Genomic DNA, 22,043 nt, shown 5'->3' with positions numbered 1-22,043 from the left:
ACGAACTTACAGATGCCCGCGATTGGCTAGTGCCACTGTGATTGACAGGGGAGAGTAAGTATACCATCCCTCCCACCCAGAGAGTACGGCCAGTTTTTCTCCCAGCTATGGATGGCTGTGGCATCATCAGGATTTGAACTAGCCACCTCTAGTTGATCGGAGGAATGCTTTTCAGGTGCGGCACTTGGAGGCAAAATGATCAAAAAATATTTTAATGAGATTACCAATAAGACATGTTTTAGAAGGAAGGTGTGAGGCAAGATCTAAAAAGAGAATGCTTTATTAAGGTATTAATGAGGTATAATGTGTGTTCTAGAATGAGGGTGTTTTAGGGAGATTGTACACAATGCATGGTGTGCTATAGAGGTCGACCGATTGATCGGTTTTACTGACTAATCGGCACCGATAACTGATTGCTGGAACTATCGGTTATCGGGACAAATCCACACCGATAGTCTTTCCTGCTTGCGTCTATTGCAGGAGCGGCTGAGGGAAGGGTCCGCCGTCATTATACAGTATAAGAGCGGCCTCTAGAGACGAAATAAAAACTATCACTGGCAAATTTTGTTGTGTTACTTGAAGTGTTTTTACTTAATTTTGCATGTCTCTGTTTTTATTTGGAGTGTTACTTTTTGGTTTAGTTTGGATGTATATATTTTGTTTATTTTAATATTTATTAATAATTAGTATACATTAATATTTATTACATTTAAAAAAGTACAATATATTTTCCTGGTACAGTCAGTATTCTTTATTTTTGTAATAAAGTTCAGCAATATTTTACTTTGAGTGTTATGTTTTCATTCAGTAACCATTTTAAATCGTTACTTTAAATCGGTTGATTAATCGGTTATCGGCAGGTACTGCCCAACCTAGTTATTGGTATCGGTAAAATCCACTATCGGTCGACCTGTAGTGTGATGTAACGATGATGTTTTAATACGTTGTTATGAATAGGACATGACTGGGTTGAGTATGATAATGTAAATAAAGATTGAGGCATATGAAATGTTCTAGAATGAGGCATTAAGGTGGAAGGACAGCTGATCGTCCTTGCAGTGGAAAATTACAAGCAACCATGTGTCCCCCCGAGATGTGATCGAGAACTTGGTGGAAGAGTGGGGTAACATCTCACAGCAAGAACTGACAAATCTGGTGCAGTGCATGAGGATGAGATGCACTGTAGTACTTAAAGCAGCTGGAGGACACCGCATACTGACTGTTACTTTTAATATTGACCCCCCCCTTTGTTCAGGGAATCATTATTCCATTTCTGTTCGTCAAATGTCTGTGAAACTTGTTCCGTTTGTTGAATCTTTTTTAGGTTAATACAAATATTTATACATGTTAAAAAATGTGCTGGAAATAAAAGCAGTTGAATGTGAGAGCACGTTCTGTTTTTTTTTTTGTTGAGTTTATATTTGGAATGAAGAGAAAACTGTGTAAATGTCATTTTTGGTCAAAGCATTCATCAACAACAACGACGCTCCTGTCAGATATGTTTCTTGGCAAAGCCATGAAAGTGTGAGCATCTAAATCAGACTTATTTCAACGTTTTCCTCATGAGCCCCTCCTTAATAAGCGAGGGTGGTGTGACAGCCAATCTTTCAAGCAAAGAACTAAAACACATCTGCTCAACTGTCACTCATTCTAGATTTATATCAATCTGCCATTCTTATTAAGGGGAAAACAAGAAGATTGCGCTTGTAGAGCTTGTATGTAAAATGTGTCAAGGTTTAGAACAGTGATTTAAATACTTATTTTATGGCATTTTCCATTCCATCCACACCCCATAGTTTAAATATCCCTGGTCTAAACTGCTGATGGAGTTACACACACACAGTGCCTGAACTACCTGTGTTGTTGTCGAAGAAGCGGATGTGGCGGTCTTCCTGTGCTGTGATGGTGATGGGCAGTGTCGGGTGGCTCAGCACTTTGTTTATCTGACGAAGGGCATCTGAAGAATAACACACAAATACACACAGCCAAAATGTGATACCACATATCATAGGGAATGAAAATAGCTGAATATCTGTCTTTGCTCCAAAACGTTTAAGTCACTCAATAACGCACGCATGCTGATATATGTAGCAACAATGAGAAAAAGTAAGTTATGGTATCTAAACTGTATTACAGCTCTATCACCAGAAGATAGTGGGTCTGTGCATGATGCACTGGTGCTTACTCTTTCATTATTCTACTGTTTCTAAGATCCACATGACGAAAGCTCCAATATGAGAAAAGTTCCACAGCAATTTGCATTTTTCTTCTAATAGACATGTGGATTCTGCTTTGTTTTGTTTGCTTTTAAAATTGTTTTTAACATTCCAATATCCATAGGAGTTAATGAACAATTGTTTGGTTATCTGCTAGGAAAAGGGAACAAAAGTCTAAATGTGGGTTCAAATCTAATCGAATTCTTTTCACAGTAATTAAACTTCACTCCTGTCAGTGGAGAGCGCACATGTTTACTGTTCGACACGCATAACAGGGAACTAATGAACAGAAATATTAAACTCACAGCCAAAGCGTTACTGAATTTCAGCTCAATATGTCAGTTGTAGCGGTGTATGCTCTGACGCTGGTCAAAATTCTAACTTCATGAACGTTTTAACTGCCACAACATAGGATTGAAAATCTAACGAACTTTATGTAAACACTGAAGCAATGCATTTATAATAACCTAACAGTCAGTAGACGTTTTTGTACTGTGTATTTACTAAACCAGTGAATGTAAACACAGAAATGAAATGCTCCTGAAGTACCCAAATAGCTACACTTTTGTCCTGTGCGCTTCATATCTGAGCTCCCGCATTAAAGGAAAAGCCGTCCAACTCTCAAGAATCGGTCCACCTTACTTTCACACCAAGTGCACTTTAAGCACAGAAGTTCAAGACAGAACCAAGTAGATATATATAAAAAAGAGCTCAAACATTTCAGCTCATGGCAGATTTGTATGTGTGTGTGTGTGTGTGTGTGTGTGTGTGTGTGTGTGCGGCTGTACCTGGCTCCCCTGCGTTCTGAGACTCCAGCTCCAGCACCAGCTGCCGCGTCTCCATATTGAAGATTCCTGTCCTGCCGTTACTAAAGGCTGTCACCATGTGAGCTGCCTCACTACACACCAGATCCACAGAGGACGGGATACCCAGATCTAACACACACACACACACACACACACACACACACACACACACACACACACACACACACACACACACACACACACACACACACACACACACAACACCAGATGTGTTATAAAGTTCATCATGAGTAATACAGATGATAATACAGATGACTCGTGTGTTTATTAGATTATTATTAATTTATAAATAATGTCACATTTTACTAAAAAGTGTTAATTTTCCCTGTGTATGGAGACACCCTGTAGTATGACAACATTTTAATAATGTATGATTAAAGAAGCAAAATGAACATGTTCTGGAATGACGAGGTTTTATTAAGGTATTAATGCAGCATGAGGCATGTGTTCTACAACGGGAAAGTTTTATTGAGGCATCATTAATAGGGCATAATGAGTGTTTTCTAGAATGAGGATGCATTATGGATGTATCATTAATGGGGCATGACTGTGTGCTACAATGAGAATGCCTTAATGAGGTATTACAGAGGCATAATACACATTGAGATCTGATGAGGATTAATATGTATATTTGAAGTGTTATTAATGAGGAATTCTGTACGTGTGAATGAGGATGAGATTTAAAGTTTGCACTGTTACCCGTGTCCTCGTTAAAGATGGCAAGGGCGGGTGAGGTGTCTGCAGCATCCCAAAGTCGTACAGTCCCGTCTGCCGAACAGGACAGCAGCCGCTGGTGGGCCGAGCTGTAGACTAAACCCCACACTGAATCAGTGTGACCACACAGCGCCCCCCTCAGCACAGACGGCTCTGTCACAGCCAGAGACAGACACAGACTGTTTAGAGAGAAAACAAATGTTTGATGTACCTAAAGCTTGAAAGGTGCAAGAATGGAATGTACCATATGAGTCGTAGGGGTCAATATTGGGATTAGGAGTGTTCCAGCTCTGAATGGTACCGTCCACTCCTCCACTGAAGCACTGCTCCCCGTTACTGCTCATGACCACACACAGAACTGCACCCCTACAGAGAAGAACACAGTGTTACCTTTATAATCTAGGGTCGCACGTAATACCGGTACTACGGTGGTATCGCGACATAAGCTTCAAAACACCGCCGATGCCACTGTATTGTTTAAACGGTAGTATGATCAATACGGTAGTACCGTAAGTAATGTTGAATGTGCGGCAGTTAATACTCTTTTCGCTAAAGTGACACATCTCACTGCTTTTGCAGAATACACAAAGGTTAGTGACACTTCATTTAACCAAAATTCTTCATTAATACTTTAATCTTTAAAGATTTCCTGTTTGCTACCAAGCGAGCTAAGATTACGCTAACCGCTGTGTGTAAATAATAAAATCAGGGTTCGTACAAGGTGCCTGAAATACTTGAATATGGCTTTTTGAAATTTAAGTACTGGAAAACCTTGAAAAGCCACTTTTAGCTGTTTTCTATCTAGTGGTGCTTAAAAAGTGCTTGAATTATAAAAAGTTAATAAATATGAAATCGCTAAATAACTTTAAAATGTTTATTTTCGATAGAGCACGATACAATCCCTTCACTCAAGATATGACACCCGGCTGCAGCCCCTCCCCCTCCTCCCACTACTCCCTCATTCACTTTAACAGAGGCAGCTCAGGTCCACTTCTCCTATCCTCAAAAAAAAAAAAAAGCACCTAGCGACAAATCTCGCGACTTTTTGGGTAACCCTTTTTGGGTAGCTACTTTCCGTAGAAGAGGGTCGCCAGTACAACCCAACGAGTGCGAGGTCCTGCTTTCCCGGCACGGGTGCACCTCTCTCTGTGGCTACTCTGTTCAGTGAGGGGCAGGGCAGAGCAGCACATTCATTAACTTCTACCTTTCTCTCCGAGTGATCATCTTACATGTAAATATCATTGAAATCGCAGCACAGCCATTGTCTTTACCTTATATGTGTGGTGATTTTGTCAGAGGACGTCATGGTTATAAAATCAGGATTTTAGCAGCAGTCTGGAAATGGCTTGGAAGTGACTGCTGGTTAATATGTAGTATTAATGGGCTGCGTTTCAGTCACTATTTAATACTCGTCAACATGACAATCACTCTTGTATGGTCCTTGAAAACAAACAACAACATAAAAACAGTGCTTGAAAAGTCTTTGAAAGACCTAGAATTTCATTATGAACCATCTGTACGAACCCTGTAAAAATTTGATTGTAAGCGAGTTCATTTCCAAACTCAGTTATTTATTCCTAATGATGTGTTCATTATTAGTCCTCTGAGGACAATTTCCATTTGTATGATTTCTTTGCTCGAGGAAACAACAGATGAAATATGTGGCACGTTGAATTAGTCGCTCGCCAACTGTATGATTGTTGTTGAGTTTTTCCAACAGCCAGTTATTCATTCTCATTAATAACGTATTGAGAGGAAAATCTGCTTTGTCTGTTTTCATGATATTTCTGTAAATTGGGTTCATTTTGTAGATTTGAATGATGAATTAACACAATATTGCATGGTATCATGATTCTCCAGCTGGTATAGTATCGTAACAAAAGGTTTTTGACTTAGAATTGAGATTTACAATTCTCACTTGATCGACGTTGTAAGAATCAATATGCATATGTATTACATTCTTGCCGTGGTGGCTATGTTTTCCTAGCGGATGTTAGTGAATGATGGCTTGTCTTCATCTTGCACGAACTGTTGATTTAGTGCACATTTACACTGAAAAATCCAAAATCCTGAGCAAAAATAACTGCTATTTAAAATAAAACTTTAAACATGTTAGGATGCCAAGAGCACACACTGTCCTCCCCAAGTGAAAAGGAAACCAGCAATATTAACAGCTGGTTAAATAATTAGTCACAATGTTCCTGTTTTTCTGCCAAGAGCCACTCAGTCACTTGTGATGAAAGCCAGGCTGATAAACACACGGTGTGTAAAAAAGGTTTTAAGGAGGTGGTGCATGTAGTCGTGACATGTCCACAGTGTGCTGCTGTACATAACAAGGCACAGTGAGCATGATGTCTGAAAAGACTCAACCCTGTGTGTCTGTGTTCAAGACTGAGGTTCTCACAAACTCACCTGTGAGCTCGGAATGTGTAAATGGGCTCCACATCGAGAGCAGCACATCTGAACAGAAAGGCGGGAGACAGACGACGATGTTAACGGTAATATATCTGTATGTCATTTTCACTCAACAGAATTACTAAAGGTCAGCTGCTGTCCTTTGACTCATACTTTTTGGCAGGAGCCGTTTTCTGCAGGTTCCACATCTTCAGCGTGTGATCCTCCGAAGCGGTGACTAGTACCGGCTCTTGAGGGTGGAATGCCAGACTGCGGATGGAGTCAAAATGGCTCCTCAGGGTGAACTTGGGGTTCCACGTCTTCCTCAGAGCGTCTTTGTTGTTGGTGATCTGAGAGGAAGCAAATGACGTCAGCTTAGCAAAAAAGACATGAGGTTTGCCCTCCGAAACTACTGGAACGGCAAGGCCAATTCATCTGTTTTTGCTGTAGACTGAAGACATTTGGGTTTGGGGTCACAGGCTTGATGCAGTTATTGCAAATAAGGGATATGCAACCAATATTAAGTATTATTTACTATATTTACAACATATATCCATTCCTACACTTTTGTTGGCATAAAAACTGGGTGGTCTGATACAAAATGTGCTATATCTTTGAAGACAGCTAGATATAAATACCAGGAAATTCCTGGAAACGCTCGTCTAATATTAATCTTTTGATCTCAAAACAAAATGTCTTTGGTGTATAGCACAATCAAATTAACTGGCCTTGCTGTTCCAGTAGTTTTGGAGGGGACGTTATCACAGGCTCAAATCTTGACAATGCCATAACCATCTGTGGCAAGGAGCCTAAGAAAGCAAAATGTGCCATGCCCTTAGGGAGGGAGGGGTGGCATATTCTGTCTCCCCTGTCAATCACAGTGACACTAGCCAATCATGGGCATCTATGAGCTCATGCCTGCAGAAGCCTGGAGTCTATCCCAGAAAACTCAGGGCACAAGGCAGGGGACACCCTGGACAGGGTGCCAACCCATCACAGGGCACAATCAAACACACATTCACACACTACAGACAATTTGGAAATGCCAATCAGTCTACAGCTCATGTCTTTGTACCCGGAGTACCCAGAGGAAACCCCCGAAGCACAGGGAGAAAATGCAAACTCCATGCACACAGAGCGGAGGTGGGAATCGAACCCCCAACCCCAGAGGTGTGAGGCAAGAGAGGAAAGAGAAAGGATATGACAGAAAGAAATAAATATCAGTTTGAGAAGGAAAACAAAGAAAGGCAAGAAAAAAAGGAGAAAATGATAAAAAGGTGAGAAGAAAGGAAAAAGAAAGAAAAACCAATGAATTGAAAAACAAATTAGAATCAATAATTTTTTTTTTTTAAAAAGGAGCACGAAAACAGGAAATAAAGAAAGGACATGGGAGAACGAAAGAGATAAAGATCCAATTTTAACCCAAATACAAATCTACATCTAAAAAGAAACTGATGGAAGAGAAGTTATTTGATGATGATTTACAGAGTTATTTGATGATGATTTATGTGTGTGTGTGTGTGTGTGTGTGTGCGTGCGCGCGCGTGTGTGTGCGCGTGTGTGTGTACAGAGTGAGCAAACAACTGCAGTTCCATTCTGATTAAAAGCCTTGAGTGCTTAATGACATTTGTAAATGAAGCAGTGGAGCGTTACATGGTCTGTTCTAAACACTACATAGAACTCAAGAACCTGTAGCTGTGTGAGTGTTACACTACAAACATTTCTGAATAATTTGATGACTGTTTATTTAATAGTTGTAGTGCATTGTGTATTAATGCGCAGTAATATTTATACATCAATACAAGGTGGTACTTACATCGTAGGCCAGACTCTCAGCTTCATTAGCTACAGTGAGTCCAGCCAACTCTCCCAGTCCCAGCTCATTCTCCAGAGCCTCATCCGCTCCCATTATAAACGATTTACCAGTGGATGGAGGGAACGTAAGAGCTTCCACTGCAACACACACACACGAACAGCGGCTTGTAAGTTCATGCATGAGGAGAGAGTTGATCATCGGTATGCAAATGAGCATATGTACAGACAGGTGACAAATTAAAGAGACAACTAGTGTCTCTGTTATTGTGTGGGGGCATTTATTCATTTTGCTGGCATGATTATTTGCCCACTTGTCACAGCAAACTTTACTTCATATCAAAACAAAGTTTTTCTGCCTAATCATCTTTATCCTATGATAAAATATTTCTATCCTGGTGGGAGTGGTCTTTTCCAGTATGACCCCGCCCCCATCTACAGGACATGAGGGTTCACTGAAGGATTTGAAGAGGATAAAGATGATGTAATTCATATGCTGTGATCTACACACACACCAGATCTCAAAAATAAGTAAGAAGAATAAGTAAGATTTGAAAAAAAGGAAGGGGGGGGGGAGGATCATTTACGGGAGAGGGAGGGAGCGAGGGAAAGAAGGAAAGGGAAGGGAAAGGGAGGGAGGGAAATAAAAATAAAAAAAGAAGAAAGCCAAGACAAAATTGAGAGAGAATACAAAAGGAGAGTAAAAGAAAGAACGATAAAAAAAGAAAAAGTGATGTAAAAACAGAAAGAAGAAAGAGGAGAAAAAAGCAAGTAAAAAACGAAATGGGGAATGGAAAGAAAGAAAGAAAGAATGAAAATACAAATGAGGGAAAATTGAATAAGGGAAAAGTAAAAACAGAATGAAATAAAAAAAGAAAGTAGAGAATCAAAATGGAGATAGGAGAAAGAAAAGGGCAAAGAAAAACGAGAGAGAATGGAAGGAAGGAGGGAATTAGAAGTAAAACTGACAGGAAAAACATTAAAAAGGAGAAAGGCAAGACACATTGAGAGAGAGAGAGAGAATGAAAAAAGAAGATAAATGAAATGAAAAAAGAAGGAACATTGGAGAGAATGAATTAAAGGAAGGAAGGAAAAAGAAAGGTGAAAGAAAAATGCTAAGCTGATCCCACATTGTGTTGGAATTTCCTTTAATTTGTCACCTGTAAGTGTGTGTGTGTGCGTGTGTGTATGAGTACGGATCACACCTTCATCAGCACGGCTGAGATCATGCTCGTTGAGTCGGGGTAAGCTGGGTCTGGCAGGAGGAGCCACAGGGGGCTGCATGGAGGGAAGATCCTCTGCCTCTCTCAGATTAGCCAGCATGTCCTGCAGTTTAGACCTGTTCGGCCCTGCGCAGACACAAAAGCAAGGGGGGGGGGGGGGGGGGGTAATACAGTGAGGTTAGCAGGGGAGCAACATAATACTTAATCAAGATTCACATTAGGAAGATAAGATAAGAAGATGACATCAAGGGACAGAAAAATGGAGAAAAACATCAAAAGGAATGTTGAAGAAGAAGAAAGACTGCACAAGGGCAAGGTTTCTTGCTTAAGGTACAGCGGTAAATTGGTTATGGCAGTGTGCGGAACTCACAAAATAAAAAAAGTGTTGATGTGCAAAAGCTGCAGAGCCATGGAAGGAAAAATGGAGCAAAAAGCACAAGATTAAAGAATAAGAACCAAACAGAAATAAACCAAGATAACGCTGTACCGCAGAGGCTCCTGAAAGAAAGGGTGAAAGAAATGGAAAGGAAAGAAAGTGTCAAATAAAAGCAAATAGTGTGAAACAGGAGGGAAAAAAAGGTCATGAAAATTGCAACAGAATAGAAAGAAAATTTAAGAGGGAATGAAAAAGTAAGTCGGAAGGAAAAAAATAATGAAAAAGGGTTAATAAAAAAAAAAAAAAAAACAACAACGAAAAACAAAACCGTGAAAAAGGAGACAGAAAGAATGTGGGAGAGAGAAAGGAAAAAAGGCAAAAATGAGAGAACTGATTGAAGGAAAGAATGAAGGAAAGAAGAAAGGATGGAGAGAACAAAGGAGTAATGAAAAGCTCACACTGGATCAAAAATTTGTTTCACTGGTGGATATAAATAAGAGATTTAGAAATGAGTAAAGAACAAAGGTGACAGCAGGATAGAAAGAGAATGAGAGAGAAGCGAGAGAGCGAGAGAGAGAGAGAGAGAGAGAGAGAGAGAGAGAGAGAGAGAGAGAGAGCGAGCACGATGGCATAGGCTGATGAATAAAGGAAATGGAATCTACAAAGAAATCCCATTATAATGTGATCTCTCAGACAGACATGTGTGCCAACACACACAGACAGACAAACAGACAGACACAGACACACACAGAGACAGAGAGACACACACAGAGAGGCAGACACACACAGAGACAGAGAGACACACACAGAGACAGAGAGACACACACAGAGGCAGACACACACAGAGACAGAGAGACACATACAGACAGAGAGACACACACACACACACAGACACACACACAGACACACACACAGACACACACACAGACACACACACAGACACACACACAGACACACACACAGACACACACACAGACACACACACAGACACACACACAGGGAAAGGAACTGAGAGCAAATGAAAGGTGTCAGAAATACAAAGAGGGAGGAAGTGAAGGTGATCTGAAAGGAGCTGTCCAAACTAAAGAAATGTTCCCAGACCAGCGTCTGATCAGACAGGAAGCAGTGGAGGTCTGGCCAGACTTACTCTTCACCCCCTTTTTGCCCTTGCGCTCCTTCCTGTACTGCTCCTTGAGTTTCGAGATCAGGCTCTGGTCCACCTCCCAGGCCTCGGTCATGGCGTTTGGCTCCTTTTCTACATGGAGGATGGAGACAGCATTCAATCTCAGAGCACAAACACCAAAGCTGGAGCCGAGCTGCACCATGTACATCTCAAACGAGTGTTTAGTTTTAATCAGGTGAAGCACAGGAACATCCTGGATGTAGTAGCTGAAAAGAAATAATGGTCCTTTCATCCATATTTTCTGGGGTACAAGTCGTATTAGGTGCCCTACCTGCAATAACATTCCTTTATTTCCTCTTTTTAAATACTTTTTAAAGTTAGATACCAAAATGTGTTTAAGCAAGTCACATGTGAGTAAACTGTCCTCTCATTGGTCCGAGTGCGCCTGTTTATGTTCTGGGGTTCTGCTCATAGCGGTCATCCATCAGGATGGACAGTCAGCAGCGCCGCGAGCTTACTGTAGCTTCCGTTTTAGCTGTAGTTATTATAATTGATCTAATTGATATGTTCCACAGAGAGATTAAAACACATCTCATTGAGACGCTCGCTAAACATCTTGTAAACCTCAGTGTTTTTATACGTTTTTGAAAGTTTATTCAGAAATATCTTCGTCACCAATTTTCAATGAGGCATTTAACCTCGTCGTCAATCCAATCTAAACTGCGATTCATGTTGCGAGCTGTTAGCAAAACAAACACACTTTTTACGTAACGCAGTTCCCATCATGCACAGCTATATGGGTTGGTTTGTTGGGGCATTTTGCAAGCGAACCGCTCCAGAGTTCGTTTGCAATCAGACTTGTTCAGGTGGTCTCGGACCGATTGTGTCGGTGCTGATCCGAGCGTGATTGTCGTGCTCATGTATGTCTAAACGAACCGAACCGAGTGACAAAACGCACCAGGTTCTGAAGCGAACGCTCCAAACGAGCCAGGTGTGAAAACACCCTTATTGTTTTTGGGCTATACAGCCAATGATACAAGGGGGAAAAACTGTGAAGACTTGTATAAATATTCCAAATGTCCAGTAGAACACAGATGGATGCAAGTTTTTGATTGGATAAAACTAACCAACTATCTAAACGTTGTAGCACAGAGCAGCTGGAATCCCAAATTTGATTGATCAGAAGGTGTTTTCTAAAACAGCTGCTCTGCAATTCAAAGCACAGGTTTATAATAATGCGCTCTTTCTTGTACGTTATTATTTCTTAGTAACAGGAATTTGTATAGTGAACACTCCACACACTCTAAGCCTAATAATAAACAGAGAAGAGATTGTTATTTAACAAAGAAAAATGTTTGATAGTGGTGAAGTTTCCTGGAAGGAGACCTGTAACACTTATGGAAGTCTGGAGACACTGGAGTCTCCAGTGTCAGCATAACAGAGGTAAATATGTAAATTTGAGGTTTGGAAAGTCTTCGGGAACTAATTTGCATTGCATAACATTAAACGTAGCTATTAATGGATACAAATCATCGCTGTTTAAAATGCAAACATGCGAAAAAAAAAAAAAAAAACCTGCTGTACTGTGAGAGGAACAGAACAATTCGCGATGTGCTCTTATAAGAAAATAATCAAGTTTAGGGTGGCAACAATAACTTCGATTCGAGTCTCACATAACACCCTTGTTTATTTTTCTATAACAGAATGTGTTGTTGTTAACTCACAAAGTGCAACACTAAGTCATTGTGCATCAGTTCCTGAAATTTATCCCAGTCAGATTAATATTAAGGGTATTATTATACATTTTTTTATTTAGCTGCAATCTATTCCAGGCTCAGCTTTCTTTATCTAAGGTACTTCAGTTCCTGTCACTGATCCAATGCAGCAGTGACAGACTGTGAGGAAAATCAGTTCAGGGCTCTTATAGACTGAAGGGATAGAGTGAGAGACTTAACTGTATCTGAGCCACGTCACAGCCCAAATACACAATGTGTGAAGAACAAACACTCTTCTCTTATAAGACACACACACACACACACAAAACCAAACAAGAAAGATTAACACCCAAGAAGACTGTTCTCCATATACAACAGTTTTTCAAAAATAAATAAATATCTGAACCTCTAAACACACAGGATTGAAATTACTGCTTTCACGTAGAAACCAACTAGCATATGTTATAAAGCTCACGAGTTTATTTTTGCTTTGTACCTATATATTATATATATATATATATATATATATATATATATATATATATATATATATATATATATATATATATATATATATATATATATATATTTATATAAAAACTTACCCTGCCTTGAAATCCTGCAGTTAGCAAAGCTAGCTACCCTGGAATTATAAGGTTTTATCTGACTTTAATGGCAAAATTTTTATTTAAAGTTACAAGTACAGGTGCATCTCAAAAAATTACAATATCAAAGAAAAGTTAGGTTTTTTTCCCCGTAATCATCAAGATTAAAACAAAACAAAAAAAAAAGGCTTGAAATATTTCACTTTATGTGTAATGAATCTAGAATCTATGAAAGCTCCACTTTTTGAATTAAATTATGGAAAAAATGAACTTTTCCACAATATTCAAAATTTTTGACCTGCACCTGTATGTTCTTTACATGCCACTGAATATATGTCAAACATATAAAGAATGTCTTAACGTCCCTGTGAAATGCCTTGAAATGCGTAGCATTATTCGTTGTGTTGACGGAATTTCCACGGAAACAGGGCGAGACATATAAAGTGGCTCCTCCCCCTTTTTAAATAATGTTTAGCTTACCTCATAGCCAGGAAACAACTGTTAGGGGTGGGACACTTCAGATTCTAGAGAGCATTTGATTAGACAGAAATCTGATAAGAAGCTGTAGTGCAGAATGATCCGTATTGGTGGTAGAGAGAGAGACTATACATTTTGAATGCATACATCTTCAAAATGTGAATTTTGTTATATTCATACTAAAAGCCACAAAACTTCAATTTTGATTTCATAGGGACTTTAATCTGAAAATATTATATCTGATTCGCCTTACTGAGAGTGAAAATTTTATAGTTCAATATCTTAATAGATATGTCAAAATCTTGACAGATATGTCAGTTCGTTTGTTTAGTAACAAAATTGGATGTTGCGGGGGGTTTGGGGGTGGGGAACGACTCGACGACGAAACTTCTGTGTCGTAAAATTTACTTCCGGTGTAAAATTTTTTAGCAGTGCAGCAATTACAGACATTACAAACTGCAGTTTGCTCCTCATTTCACCCAAGAGACATCATTTTTACACACAGCACAAAATCTATGTATTTTCCCGCCCTCTTTTGATTAACAGGATATAATCGGCCCTGATCATCGGAAGTTTTTAAACTATCGGTCGATAGCCCATAGTGGGGAAAAATAGCCTTTATCTCTAGTATAAACAAATTAAAAACTGTGTGTGTCATTCTGAAATTAATTTTTTTTTAAAAACTGTAATCATTGGGACCCTGCTGTAGAATAAAGAGAATAAAACACTTAGGGTGTGGTATTACTGGAATGTAATCAACTACACTTCGTGTCGGGCCACGTCACACCCACTCCATCAGTGATTATTTTCGATCTCAGGCCAAGTACACTCATTTAAAATGAAGTTATTTGAATCAGGGCGCTAACGAATGTCAGATTTCTCTTTGACGTCTGGCTAGATTAATTATAAAGCTAATACCAATGTTTTAAAATCAGCAAGCTTTGACACTGCACTTTACTCTGAAAATGAATGGATATAGACTCATAGCGTAGATAATTACCCACAATGCTTCACACCTCAAACTACATTTGTCAAAGTCTTACCCCAATCAGTCACGTCTCCGGTGGAGGGAGATTCTGGCGAGCCCTCCATGTCCTCACTGCTGGCCAGGAAGTCAAACCCCTTCAGAGCTTCCTCGGTGTCCGGGTCATCACTCAGATCAGCCGAGGAGGAGGAAGAGGAAGGAGATGGGGACACCTTCTTTCTCATCATCTGAGAGAGAGAGAGAGAGAGAGAGAGAGAGAGAGAGAGAGAGAGAGAGAGAGAGAGAGAGAGAGAGAGAGCGAGCGCAGGTTGTTGAGTTATGTAATGAGATGGTAGTTATTTCTTTCTCTGCAATGTACTCAGCGTAAACACACTGTTGCCAAGTCAATGATGGTCTTCTCCCTCCCGTCACTGTCTTCGTCATCCTCCTCATCGCTGAACTCTGCGGCCGCGCTCTCAATGAACTTGAAGGCCTCCAGAACCGTTGCGGAGTCAGACATTTCCGGTTTCCTGAGAAGACAAATATGAAATTCTTTTTAGGAATTAGAATATCAGAATCAGAATAATCAGATTCAAACACCAAAGATTAATTCACCATATTAAGCAATCATCATCTCCAAATAAGGTTACTGGTCCAGACGCAGAACTGTTTATTTAAGATTTATCTAGCTGTTAAATTTGTAGTGGATTTAGAGAGGAATATACAACTTTATATCAGAACTCTTATATGAAAAGATTGAAGATTATTTTGATTTTCATCAATCTATCGTAATACAACTCGTATCATCTTAACACCACTGTACAGTGCACAATATCCTCCTGTTCTTGGTCCTGCTGGATTTCTGTATGAATCACTTCCTCCCTTTCGCTCACTCACCCCATCATGTTGGTGGTGCTTTCCTTCAGAGACGAAGGCTCCGTGCCGTTCACCATGGGCTCTGTCCTCCGTTCTCCAGCTCGCTCCACACCGTCTCCCGTCAGTCCCAGTAACGCCTTCACCCTCTGAGACTTCACATCCAGGATAGTGTCCGTGTAGCCCACCTCCTGGAGGTACCTAAAAAGAGAGATAGTGTTAAAATGTTTCTTTTTATGCATGATCAGTCGCAATTTTTCTTCATTTTGGTTAAACTGACATTCAAACCAGTGGATTGTCTTGGCTGTGCCAAGAGACATAAAGAAGACTATAAATCATGTAAGACACACACAAAAAAATCAATATATATTTCACTTTGTTGTGAGGCACTTTAAAGTAATACTTCAGTGGTTTTTAACCTTATATATATCCACTGCTGTTGCTGTGTGCTTTGTAAATTTTATCTGTACCGATAAAAAAAACCCCCAAAAAAACAACCCCCCCCCCCCCCCCCAAAAAAAAAACCTTTACTCAAAACTCTCAGACATATGAGGGCAGCTGTTTAATTCCTTAAAAAGCATTTTAAAGGTTTAATATACATGACTAAAGTCTTTGACAGTACAGCAAAGTCATTAAAGAAAGTCTTGCCAAGTCTTGTCTGTTCTTTTTTTCAAATCCAAATTTCCAACAATGGAACAATACTGTACCCTGACCTTCCAGTGACCCCGTGTTGGATAAACGGTACAGAAAAGGGATGGATGGATGGAATGATGCAAGAAAACGTTGTTCCAGTTACTTAAAACTTAAATGTCCAAGTTGATTTTGCTGACTAACATAGAATGCATTAGAGTTTGTTACAAATAGCTTTGTCTGAATTTAGTAAAGAGTTCTACAAAATATGTTTCGCATTGTTTAATGACTGCCCCAACAACTGCCCCTTGGACTTCCATTACAAGTTAGCTGATGGTAATCACAAACAGCTACAGATGCAGCAGATAGACATTAAGTGAAAAACCCCTTTAATGTACATTAAGGTATATTTATAGAATAGTTACAGAGCAGTGTGGTGGTGATAGGTGTAGAGACAATGTGTGATCTACATAGCTGAGAATGTCGGGATCAATTTACCAATAATTTGATGGTTATCTGCTGTTCATGACAGCTGTGATTTTGTCCGATGTATTTACTGACATGTTATACAGTGGGGGGAAATAAGTACTGAATGCGTCAACATTTTTTTCAGTAAATATATTTCCAATGAGGCTATCCACATGAAATTTTCACCAGACTTTGGTATTAACTCAAGAAATCCACACATATAAAGAAATCACAACATTAGATGAAGTTATGTGTAATAAATTGGAATGACACGGGGAAAAAAAAATATTGAACACGCTAACTGAAATGTATTTAATACTTAGTGGAGAAGCCTTTGTTTGTAATGACGGCTTCAAGACACTTCCTGTATGAAGAAATTAATCGGCCGCAGTATTCAGGTGTGATTTTGGCCCATTCTTCTAAACATATTGTCTTTAACTCTTGTTCAATTGGATTCGAGTCAGGTGATTGACTGGGCCTTTTTAACACCTTGATTTTTTTTTCTGAAACCAACTGAGAGTTTCCTTTGCTGTATGCTTTGGATCGTTGTCCTGCTGGAAGGTTCATCATCCTGGTGGATGGCAGCAGATTCTTCTCAAGAATCTCCCGGTAAAGGGCTCCATTCATCGTTCCTTCAATTATATGAAGTCTGCCAGTACCATGCGATGAAAAACAGCCCCACACCATGATGCTTCCACCTCCAAACTTCACTGTTGGTGTAGTGTTTTTAGAGTGATGTGCAGTGCCATTTCTTCCCCAAACATGGTGTGTAGTATAACAGCCAAAAAGTTCAATTTTGCTCTCATCTAGCCAGACTACACTCTCCCAGTAGTTCAAAGGCTTGTCCCACTGAGTTGTAGCAAACTTTAAACGAGCTTCGACGTGCCTTTTCATTGACGATGGTACCTGCTGCCTCCAAGTGTTTCTGGAGCTCTTTCCGAGTGGTCCTTGGCTCTTGGGCTACTCTTCTGACTCCCTGGTCAGAAATCTTGCAAAGAGCTCCTGTGCGTGGCCGGTTGATGACGGAGTGATGTTGCTTCCACTTGTGGATAATGGCCCCTGTGGTGCTTACTGGAGGATTCAGAAGTTTTGAAATATGTCTGTATCTGATTCCATCAATATGCTTTGCACCAATAAGGTTGCGAAGGTCTTGGGAGAGCTCTTTGCTTTCACCCATCATGAGATGTTTCTTATGTGACGAAAAGCCTTTTTATAGACATCAATTTACTAACCCAGCTGATATTAATTTGCACAGATAGGGGGTATAATTACTTACGGATTTCAGCTGGTTCCTTGCCTTGGAGAACTGCTTTTTCTTAGTGTGTTCAATACTTTTTTCCTGTCATTCCACTTTATTACACATAACTTTATTTATGGACTTTGATGTTGTGAATTCTTTGTATTTCCAGATTTCATGATGTCTGGTGAAAATTTCATGTGAATAACCTCATTGGAAATATATTTACTGAAAATAATTGACACATTCAATACTTATTTCCCCCACTGTAAGTAAGTAATGAAACACAACAGGCCCTGCTGTTACAGGAAATAAATTAACTTTGGCATCTCCAACAGTTTTTTTTTTTTTTTTTTTTTAAATTCTTTTAACACAGTGAATCTGCCAATGCTAACAAATTTGTATTTATTAAAGTAAATTAATGAATGTTGTACTTTTTATCCCTTTATAGTTAAGATTTAATGTTGCAGAATGTCTTTGAAACAACAATCAGTCACTCCCACACCAGCCTCTCATTTTTCCTTTCTTGAAGTTCATAAGAAAAAAATACAGTTAGTCAGCTTGTTAGCAAGAAACCAGAAAACACTCTGCCCTGAAGAACTACTGTCAGAGTTGTTACAGAAAATTAATCAGCACCTTCTGACCAATCAAGAATCAAAATGCCACCAACAACAACAAAGATAACATGTAGCTTTGCTGTATAAGTCACAAAACATTTATGTATCTTACAGTCTGGAAATTATGGTAGTTATGTATTATTACAGGATTGATAACTTTTTATTAAAATACAGTCATGGAAACAGTAAATGAGGAAAAAACAAAAGAGGTGCTAATTAAAAACGAGAGAGAGAGAGAGACAGAAAGAGAGAGAGAAAGAAACCAAACTGCTTGAAAAGTTTAAGACATTAGCTTCCTTGAGGAAACTGAGGAAGTCCAGACCCAGAACATTACAAGTCCGAGTGCAACAATGCCATCTATAACATTCCCACACACAGTTTTACGCAAATCAAAATGAGATTATTATAGAACCAGTCATTATATTTCCATCAATGAAAACTCACATCATACCTTGTGATGGCTTTAGCAACACTCCAAAAATATCCAACTACACAAACCTCTCCTAAACTTCCTGCTTCACCTGATGTGTATCTCTGAAGAATTAGATCAGAAACTTTAAGAGCCAGCTTTAAGAGAGAAAATGCAGAAGGGAAAAAAAATGTGAAAGAGAAAAGGAGGAGAAAGGGAAGCGTTCCGTCTCTTGCTGTACCAGTCTCTCCGGGCACAGGAAGGCTGAATGCCCCAACACAATCCACCATTCATCCTCCTTCACTGTCTCTCAAACTGTGTTCGAACACACACACACACACACACACACACACACACACACACACACACACACACTGTTGCTGTACAGCGGTAATGGAACTGCCCTTCATGACCCTATCCAACAGTGACACAATCCACCAAGTCCACTATCTTTTCCCAGCGTTTATAAATCTTTTTATTTTTGATGAGATTAATTATTTATTGGCGATTTGTGATTATTTTATATTTTTGTGTCAATTCTCACAGGGCTTTCCATGTACAATCTACACAAGATGAATAATGGTGTCATGACTTGTATTGCTGGGTATTCTTTAACTAACGCACAATTGTTTTACCCCCCAATATATGAAGTTAATGGTGCCCAGCGGATCCCTCAAGTGCAGAGAAAAATGAGAAAAAACAGCAGGGACTCGAACAAAAGGTTTAAAGTGTTCAGTCTCACTTGCTAGCTCCCGATAACGTAGAATGCCCAGAAGTCAGTCATTGAGGTCACTGAAAATATCTTTTAATGTAGTGTGTGCAAACAAATGCCCATTTTTAATAAGATGATGCTAGAGGAGGCCTGATTGGGGTGGGGGGGGAGGGGGTGTTGGGGTGGGGGGATCTTCAAAGTTACCATACTAGCTCTGTTGTGAGCTCATCATTGATGTGTGTATTGGAGGGGGTTGACATGTAGTCGCACTCTGTTGTGTCAATCTTGTCACTGTGTATCTTGTGTCACACAGACACACACAATGAATACAGAGATAAGGGAACAGGGAGGGCTGCTGTTAGCTCTCCGTGTGCTTTCTCACTCAGTGCAACACACTGATCCGTTCCTGTGAAGCACTCGTTCGCATTAGATTAACCCTGATACTAGCAGCTTCTCTGCACTGTGACCCAGAACAGGAAATCAACGTGTGTGTATGCGCTAATGAAACCAGCAGGCTGTAACGCCTGGATTAATGTTCGGCAGCGGTGCGTGACGGACAGTGGTGAAGGGCATTCCCATGCTGCTTCTGTGTAACGTCCCTGTAAAACAGCCTGATTAAACTGAGCGAACCTCTTCTTCACGCCATCGCTCTTTTCTGTCCACAACGAAGCTCTGATGAAACAGCCTCTGCTTCAATTCTCGAAAAAGATATTAATGTTGATTTATGCACTGAAGTGATGTTGCTGTTTTATCTGCTGTGCAATCTTTACTTTCTCCAAGTGCACGCGTGTGTGTGTGTGTTTTCTTCTAACTTTAAAGATATTAATCATTTACTCAGCAGGCATCCAGATGCACTATTAAGATTGAGACAGCCAGCTGGGACCAAGTGTCAGTGTGGGAGATAAATTTATTTTCCTTCCCACACACACACACACACACACACACACACACACACACACAGTGTAATATATCAATAGTCTTAAAGAATATTTATCTCTCTCTCTATCTCTCTCTCTCTCTGAGACATGGCTTCTGTGCCCATCACCCAAATTAATAGAGATGTAGCCGGTATGCCTGCCAGATTCAGTGAAGGTGAGGCCTCGGAGTCTGTCAGTCCAAGAGATGGAGGTTTGCCCTGTGTGCCTGCCAGTCCCATTAAAAAAAAAAACAACATGTGTGGCCTCTGTTTCTGTCAGTCTGTCTTTCTCTCTCTGTGAGAGGGAAATGGCCTCTGTGCCTGCCAGTATCAGTGACGAAGGCGTGACCCCTGTGCCTGTTAGTCTCAGTATAGGAGGCGTTATCCTATTTGTCTGTCAGTCCATAAAGATCCAAGCACATCCTCTGTGCCTATTGACCCCACTAACATAGACGTGGCCTCTTTGCGTGTCAGTCCTAGAAAAGAAGGTGTGGACTCGACTCTTGTTCCCTTCAGTTTCTGGATAAGAAAGACACACACACCACTTGCACCTATGCTTTTTATACACTGACAAAGCTTTTCCATTCTGCCTGATATTCATCAAATAATCTAGGAGCCTTTACACTAGAGCTTATTTTTGTAGCACTTGTTAGATGACAGTATTGAAGAACGGGAACAATCGACACTCGTCGTTATATAACGAGCGAATTGCTTTAACTGCCTACCCAGATCAAGGTCGTTTGCTGAAGCCCTGCCTACACCCGAGCGCGTTTCAGAGTGTGTGTAGGAGTATGTGCGATGCTCTGCATGCTTCTACGTGGGAGTGGACTTACACTATGTGCCTGGGTCTGTATGTGAGTGAGTGTAGACTACTGTCTCAGTGACAGTCTTCCTTGTTTTTGTGTGGGGGTTTTATGTATGTATGCGTCACTCACTGCCTCAGAAGCTGTCTTCCTTGTTTCCAGCTCAGCTGGCTGTTAGGTGGTTCTGGAAGAGCCTCGTTCTCATTGCCATCATCTGTGTGTGTGTGGGGGGGGGGGGGGGGGGGGGGGGCGCAAAAAACAGAGTTCATAAGTAAAACGCAAACATCAGCTCATGATCAATAAATACGCTGAACTTTGTATCGCAAAGGCAATCTTTTCTGTCAGCATTCCTTTCTTAACCCAAACACAATTCCAGTTATGAAACTGAAAAAAAGAAGGAGAAAAAAATACTCCTTTGTTGTTGTCATTATTGGCAGGATTTGTCTCAGGTGTTGACCCTGGGGGATAAAAGTATCCATGTAGTGTATTGTAGGAGAGCAGTTGTTCAAGTCTACCTGAATCATAGCTTGGTGCTTTCATGTCTCCCTGCAGGAGTTCAGTCCCATACTTCAGCTTGTGGTATTTTGCCCTGCGGAAAAAGAGAGAGAGAGAGAGAGAGAGAAAAAAGGCTTTTCTTGCTTCTGTTGCCACAGTTACCTTTGTGTTACCTTGAATCCGGAGCTGATTGAATCTATAAATTGCACACATAATGTGACGCGCATGGTGCCTCGGTCTAACTCAGCTGGAAAGCAAGCTGCACTCATTAGATAAGTAATTTTACAAAGCCATATACGAACAATGTCTGAAAATAATGGCACCTAAGCTTATATGCATCATTAAATTGGAACTGTGGATTTCAGCTGGTGGTTAATGGGATGACTAACCCTCGGACTCCTGCGGAGCAAAAGAACACCAGAAAAGCTCACTGAACA

General features: G+C 40.2%; 1 protein-coding gene across 4 annotated transcripts in view; it reads right to left on the bottom strand.

Moving 5' to 3' along the window:
- strn (striatin, calmodulin binding protein) overlaps positions 1 to 22,043 on the bottom strand; it is a 67,880-nt gene that overhangs the window by 5,203 nt on the left and 40,634 nt on the right. For 3 of the 4 annotated variants that reach the window (XM_017478342.3, XM_047157996.2, XM_047157994.2), the window contains exons 3-16: positions 21,627 to 21,700; positions 21,244 to 21,325; positions 15,344 to 15,520; positions 14,841 to 14,976; positions 14,526 to 14,694; positions 10,710 to 10,817; positions 9,169 to 9,312; positions 7,968 to 8,104; positions 6,326 to 6,501; positions 6,170 to 6,217; positions 4,002 to 4,123; positions 3,743 to 3,910; positions 3,005 to 3,151; positions 1,856 to 1,957 (exon numbers count right to left, since the gene is read on the bottom strand). In XM_017478342.3, coding sequence (XP_017333831.1) covers positions 1,856 to 1,957; positions 3,005 to 3,151; positions 3,743 to 3,910; positions 4,002 to 4,123; positions 6,170 to 6,217; positions 6,326 to 6,501; positions 7,968 to 8,104; positions 9,169 to 9,312; positions 10,710 to 10,817; positions 14,526 to 14,694; positions 14,841 to 14,976; positions 15,344 to 15,520; positions 21,244 to 21,325; positions 21,627 to 21,700 — 1,790 coding nt within the window. The remainder of the gene's footprint in view (positions 1 to 1,855; positions 1,958 to 3,004; positions 3,152 to 3,742; positions 3,911 to 4,001; positions 4,124 to 6,169; positions 6,218 to 6,325; positions 6,502 to 7,967; positions 8,105 to 9,168; positions 9,313 to 10,709; positions 10,818 to 14,525; positions 14,695 to 14,840; positions 14,977 to 15,343; positions 15,521 to 21,243; positions 21,326 to 21,626; positions 21,701 to 22,043) is intronic. The other variant, XM_047157993.2, reaches the window with a different exon arrangement.

This window comes from Ictalurus punctatus, chromosome 10 (assembly GCF_001660625.3).
Source record: "Ictalurus punctatus breed USDA103 chromosome 10, Coco_2.0, whole genome shotgun sequence".
NCBI classification, from domain to species: Eukaryota; Metazoa; Chordata; class Actinopteri; order Siluriformes; family Ictaluridae; genus Ictalurus; species Ictalurus punctatus.
This window is presented reverse-complemented; position numbering and strand designations above follow the sequence as displayed.